Below are 7,086 nucleotides of genomic sequence, written 5' to 3'. Positions count from 1 at the left end.
GATAATAGACATAATTGAGATTAATAACTTGTTTTTTTTAACTATTATTTATTTAATTATATGATAATAAAAATAGTCGATTGCAAAATTGAATGTCAAATCAATATTGAAAACTTTTTTTTATAGACTATAATAACCTCGTATAAAACAAAACTAAATAAATTATAAAATTTAATTTTTAATTAATTTAATATCAAATAATAAAATTGAAAAAAATATTTATAAAAAAAATAAAGTTAAACCCATGTCAATGAGCTCATGAACTTTCTAAAATTTCATAACATGTTTTTTTTTCAAGATTATTTGTTGATTAAAAAAATCACATAATTGAGTTTAATTAAAAAAAAAAGTACCTTATTAAACTCGCAATTAGGAGCAACCGGGGTTATCTTGCAAAATTTGCAAATTAAATTATCAACTCCATAAAGTTTAATAACTTAATTTTTTAAAAAATTATTTTTTATTTAACTAAATTTTCTTAAAAATAAACCATGCCATGATGCTAAGATGTTTTTATAATAATAATTCGATACCAAAATATTTTTTTAACACTGTAATAACCATACAAAGATGAATTAAAATAAATTATTTACTCTAAATCCCCATTAATATATTATATAAAAAATCAATAAATAAAAAGAAAAAAAGCTCAAAATAAATAAAAAAACACTTAGATTACTATTAGATGTCATCCCCGCACGCTGCCACTAACTTGTGGCATGCCCATGCGTTGTCATGGACTTATAAAAAAATCATATGGAGAAAAACTATTTTAATATATAATATGTTTAAGAAAAAATACAGATAATTTAAAAATAACATAAAAAAATAAAAGGGAAAAAACCATGTAGAAAAACACTGTAGCAACCTATAATGTTTTGTGATGAATTAAATAGCTGTAATTCTCAACCAGCTCAATACAAGAAAAATAAAATTAACAAAAATAATTTAAAAAAATCATAATAAAAAAAACCATGTGAGGAATAACTGTAATAATTCATAATGTTTATTTTTAAAGTACAAAGTTAAATTCTTAGCCAGCTTAATATTAAAAAAATAAAAGCAACAAAGATAATTTTTAAAAAATCATAAAAAACAAAAGAAAAAAACTCATGTATGGAAATACTGTAACAACCAATAATATTTTGTGAGGAAAGCTACAATTGTAATTCTCAATCAATTCAATATTAAAAAAATAAAATCGACAAGGATAATTTTGAAAAAATCATAAAAACCACGGGGACAAACATCATAGCAATCTACAATTTTGTTTTTAAAAAATGACAAAGTTAAATTCTCAATCATCTCAATATTAAAAAAAATAAATTCATTAAAGATAATTTAAAAAAACATGTGAAAAAATATTTCAACAAAATAAAAATCATACAAAAAAATACTGTAACAATCGACGATGTTTCAATGAAAAAAACTATAAAGCTAAATTTTCAATAGATTCAATAATAAAAAATAAAATTAACAAAAATAATATAAAAAATATAAAAATAAAAAATGAAAAAAAAGAGATAGTTTTTTTTTAAAAAAAAAACAAGAAAAAACAAATGGGGAATGAAAAATAAAAATAAAAATGCAAGGAATGAAAAAAAATAAAAAAAGCAAAAGGAAATTAAAAAAATGAGAAAAGCTACGATATTTTTTCACGTATTTTTTGAGTATATACAATGCTAATGAGTACGGGAAAATAGCCCTAATAATGATACAAACTGTCCATTTATTCATGGTTGTGGTCGGGCGCAATCAAACTCTGCCAAGGCAGGCAGTCAACGCTGCCCTGGGCAGGCGAATAGACTTTATTACGTTGTTCCTTTGACCATGAATCTTGTATTATTATTTTTTTAAATTCAAAATGGTTTTTAAATGGAAAATAAATTGTATTTTATCAAAAAATTAAAAATAATTTTTTTTACTGTGATCAGAAAATAATTAATAATATCCTAGTATTTTTTTCTGGGTTTATCTTAAAAAACATAAAAAAAATTCATAATACATAAAAAATAATAATAAAAATCTGCAGCTAAAACTTTTATCCCCTAATTATATCTATTTCTTTTTAAATACCATTACTTCTCGCTGTGATACTTTGAAAAAATTCGCCAGCAAGCAGCAACTATCCACCCATAAATAAAGAAACCCCATCGTACAGAAACCTAACCGTGTTGCAGTTGAAGAGCGATTCTTTTCCTTGCAAAACAGCTAGCAAATGCAAAACGCAAGTAAAGCGTGTCCAAAACAAGTGGCATATAAAGTAATAACAACGGAGACAGAAACCCATTTCTGTAAATAGAAAAATAAAAATTCGAGTCCTATATATATATAGATTAGATTATATGACAAGCCAAGGTAGCCACTACATCTAAAAAGAGAAGAAAAGAAGCCAGAATCTCGCTGTCATTGTGCTGTCCTGCTCTCCTCGGTTTCTTTCTGCTTCACATAACTTGCCTTCTTCCCTTCTGCCTCCAAAAGCCTCTCTTCTCCGCCCAACCTGCAGCACTAAAACAGCCTCTGTCTCTTTCTTTCACCATCTCACTCTCTTTGGTGCTACTATAGTATCCATTTTAATAGTTCATTGATTAATTAGAAGATCTCATGGAGGATCGTAAAGATCAGGTACTCTCCTTCTCCTTTTTGTTTTGTTTTGTTCACGGACGTCAAGAATCCAGGAGGAGCAGAGCAAGTTAGATTTCCTTCTCCCTTTTCTTTTCTTTTCACCAGCTTCATCGTTGGCTAAGTTCTCTTCTGCTTAATTCTATGTAAATGAATTTAAAAAACCTTGAGATCTAATCATTTAGTTTTCAATAACTAGACGGTTTCTTGCATGGCTTAGCAACTGAGTTTTACCTCTTACCTTTTCGTTTTACCCTCTTCATATTCGTGTTTGTGTCGTTTCTGGTCTCAAAAGTTATTACTTGAGTGCTTATTTCGTTACCTCCATGAAACATTCAAACGAAGTAATCATTCACTTTTTTCAAAGCCAAGAATGAGGAAACAGTCAAAGGTCATACTTGATAGATACCGTGTAAAAGAGAAAGAAGAACAAATAGCCTTTTTATTTTTTCAACACTTGCCCCTGTCAATTTTTTCTCACTGTTTATTTCTTCGCCATATTTTTTTATTTTTTATTTTTGGATGATAGACGTGTTGAATTGAAATTGCCAACCAAGACTTGAATGTTAATGTTAATATTTGACCCTGATATTATTTTAAATTACGTGTTTCAACTTTCGACAGCATTTTCAATTTTCTTCTTGTTTTTAACGGTGAGAGTATCTCAGGATATCGAAATTAAGTTATGTGATTGTGTGCGCGTGTGTGATGCATTGAATCAAACCACGGGCTTTTGTGTGGAATATTTTTCTTTTTTAAGAAATGACAGTATATAATTACACCATGAGATGAGTCTTCAATTTATTAGGAGGAATTATTTTCAAAACATAAGAACATATGAGTCATTTATCTTATTTACAGTAAAGAGTTATTTTCATAAGAAAATATGAATTTTCTGTTAATTTGGATGAAGAAATAGATGGAATATTATATTAGAGAGATGATTTATTTAAGGATTAGATTGATATAATTAAATATATAAAGATAAATAGAAGATTTAAGAATATATTGATTTATTTCACTGTTTTTTTTTTCTGGAATGTTAATAATGTTGTTGTTAATGATTCTTTTGATATGTAATCGAACATGAATTAATTGCTTTTTTTTTTTTGAATGTTAAAATAGCTGTCGTTAATGATTCTTTTGATATATAATCAAACATGAATTAGTTACATTATATATTTTTTTTCGTGAAGAAAAATGCTCCATGGCTATCAGTGCCACAGTTTGGGGACTGGGACCAGAAGGGTGAGTTGCCAGACTACTCCGTGGATTTCTCAAAAATAAGGGAAATGAGGAAACAGAACAAGAGGGATGCCTCAAGAGCCAGTCTTGGCAAAGAAGAAGAGCTAATCAACCCAACAGCAACTACTGCTAAAACCTCTCAAACTCATGATCACCGCCACCATTACCATCAGGACCACCACGAGTCTCCAACAGTAAGATTCCCTCAGTAGCTTTATTTGGAAAGCTTTATTAAACATAATGTGCCAAGTACTGCTACATCTATGCTAGTAGTAGCTCGTAGTTATGAATACTAGAGAGAGTAACATAATAAATAATTTATGATGATAGTGGCCTCCTTGTCGCGGTGGGAAATTGTTTAGAATTGTTGGTTGTGCTATTAAAGTTGGTGGGTCAATGTTGCGACTCAGCAGGTACGAACATATAATCCATTAATAAAAAGCTCAGTCGACCTGGTCGTGGCATCATCGTCCCATTGACCCCTCTAACAACAAAAAACAAGAAGAAGATGAAGTAGAGTGAGATAGGGAAAAAAAATTGGTTTGTCGGTAGTCGTACGTGGGACGGCAGACCAGGTTGATTATCCGGATATGAATGTATTAAATTCATATGATAAGAATGTAGTGCTTTAAATTAATCTTTTTTTGTGGTTTTCAAATCTATAGCTGAATATACCGAGTATTTTTCTCAAATCTATATTATTTCAAATTGAATAGGTATGTTTCTCTAGGTTTACATTTTCTTTCATAAAAATTACATGCATTTTGTATTGCCATGCTTTTATGCTGAAGAAATGTCAATGTTATGTGTGTTGCAGACATGCCAAATTTTATTTCAAATTTGTTCTAAAAGGCTATAAGATTTATAATCATGACAAGAATGCCTACCACATCGATTATCTTTCTTCTTGTTGGAGCTTCAAAGTTCAAATAGATTATTGGCTTCTTTGCCATTTTCCAATTTAAATTTAGACCGCAAGGAGAGGGAATATACGGTTTAAATCATTTGTGAGCGTAAAATCTCCTGGCTATTGAGCAGCTGAATTATCACAGTGGTTTCATGTGATATTTTCGAATTAGTAGCAGGCATTTAAATAAATCATAGCATGTTAAAAGAATCTGTAAGGTGCTTTTCAACTGTTGCAATTATAGAGACGCGTGCCCATAGTCCAAAGAGAGAAGTGAAGATAATCCTCTACATGCCTAGATTGCGCACGTAATTGCAAGTGGTGCACATGCTGTGGAAGCTTTGAGCCAATTAATATGGGGTCTATTGCACAGTATATAACTCTCATGACTTCCTTGTCTCTGTCATAGAAAGACCTGCCTTCTCTGTGGAAGGCAGCATATGTCAATTAAGTTATGTTAATTTGATAGGTACATGACATTCATTTACGCCATAGAAATGGAATGTTTCAGTGCTGTTTCCATCACCTTCGTAGACAATCAGGAACATGGTACATACGTTGTCTGGTGCTGGTTTTATCTCTTGCAACATGGCAAATGCTTTATCAAGCAAGTGTTCAGTTAATATGGAAATAGAAATGCTTCTTGATATGGTTTTAAACTCCAACCAATGGAATTGATTCTTTGAGCTCCTGCTATGGTAGAAACCGTACTCTGATTGATTTTGATGATACAGATTCTGATTTATTCACCACTGGTTTTCCTTGCAGACAAGGAGGAGCATTTTTAGCTATTTCAACTGCTGTGTGAAAGCCTGAGGTTGGAGGACGAATTTATCGTTCCAGGCCACGTGTAATGATGATGCATCTGGGAGAACATTTTGTGTCTAGCCTTTCTTATGGTTTTAGTTTTCCAACTGGAATCGTTTTCGTTGTTCATCAACGTTATTTCCAGATAGAATTCATGATGTTTAGTGAATTGGTTGACGTTTCTCTGCGCCCTCGCTCTGTAATTAATGCTTGATTATCAGATCAGCCTGAAAAAATGCATCTGTTTTGCAAAAAAGTGGGAAAAATTCTTAAAGCTGAATGAAGTTATGATCCAATCCTTGTCATGTTCATTGAAACATGGGAGGATACCAATCCAGGTGATCTTTGGAGATGGCAAGGATTTTTAAGACTGCCCGAAAGCCATATGTTTGTGCTATGACGTGGTTTGTTTAATCGACATCATGGGCCCTGATTCCACGCTGGAACTATCCTCCCTGTCATGATATAACACAATAAAATGGCAGTGTGATGTCTCTGACACATTCGGAGTGAAGGATAACAGATGTTGACAGAAGCTAAGGATAATGACCTTTTTTTACAGGTTAAAATTCTATTAGACTAAAAATATATTACGAGGAGATTCTTAAAATATTTTATCTTTAGTTTTACTCGCTATAACAGTTCTTTATATAAAAATAACTAGAAAATTCTATTATACTGAATAAAAAAATAAACTATGAAAAATATTTTTTTCAACTGAAGAAATAAAATAAAAAAGCATAATCATCCAAGATAAAAATAAAAATAAAAAAATAAAACCAAGAAAAATATTATTTTTTCAAAAAAAACTCAACATCAATCTCTCCAAATTAAAAAGAACTTATACTCCGTTTGAATCTTAGTTAGGAACATCATTTTATATATAGATGATCACATTCTGGATTTCTAATATTTTTATATAATTGTTTTTATCATTATTTATATAACAACACCTTTGGAAGTTACTCGTTATAGATTTCTAACACAATATTTTTGTGTGAGTATTTTTTTGAGAATCCAACCATTAAGATTTTCAATAACAATAACTGATATAAGAAAAATAACACATCTATTCCTGAAAGTTTTTTTTCTTAAAGAAACCTCTTCATCTCTTGTTATACAAGTACAACTTATTTTGTGATCTATTCTAACTATGATTATTCAATAGTACATAACAATTAATCGCCATGAATCATTAAGTTTTGATATATATCATCTACAACTTCCAACCAAAATCATAGGAATTGTTGGGCTATATGCATATCATCTATGATGTCCAACCAAAAACACTAGTTTTTTATTGAGCTTTAAAACCAATTGACATAAATAAACTTGTAAATATTAAGTTTTTTACAAGTTAAAACCCTCAATTACCAAGAAAGTAATACTTAATCTTTATTCATCTTTTGTCTCACCTGTCAAAATATTATAACAACTTTTTATATAAAAAAAAATCTGGAAAACCCTAGTAATATTGAATAGAAAAAACAAACTAGAAAAGTATC

At 29.8% G+C, this 7,086-nt stretch overlaps 1 protein-coding gene across 1 annotated transcript; it reads left to right on the top strand.

Moving 5' to 3' along the window:
• Window positions 1–2,339: 2,339 nt before the first annotated feature.
• Window positions 2,340–5,801, top strand: LOC105123874 (uncharacterized). The gene is made up of 3 exons (XM_011023638.1): window positions 2,340–2,625; window positions 3,819–4,061; window positions 5,543–5,801. The coding sequence occupies exons 1-3, from the start codon at window positions 2,605–2,607 to the stop codon at window positions 5,588–5,590; spliced, it is 312 nt and encodes a 103-aa protein (XP_011021940.1). The 5' UTR covers window positions 2,340–2,604; the 3' UTR covers window positions 5,591–5,801.
• The last annotated feature ends 1,285 nt before the right edge of the window (window positions 5,802–7,086 follow it).

This window comes from Populus euphratica, unplaced genomic scaffold (assembly GCF_000495115.2).
Source record: "Populus euphratica unplaced genomic scaffold, PopEup_1.0 scaffold12.1, whole genome shotgun sequence".
In the NCBI taxonomy this organism is placed as follows: domain Eukaryota; kingdom Viridiplantae; phylum Streptophyta; class Magnoliopsida; order Malpighiales; family Salicaceae; genus Populus; species Populus euphratica.
The sequence above is the reverse complement of the archived record's forward strand: the minus strand, read 5'-3'. Positions and strand labels throughout refer to the sequence as shown.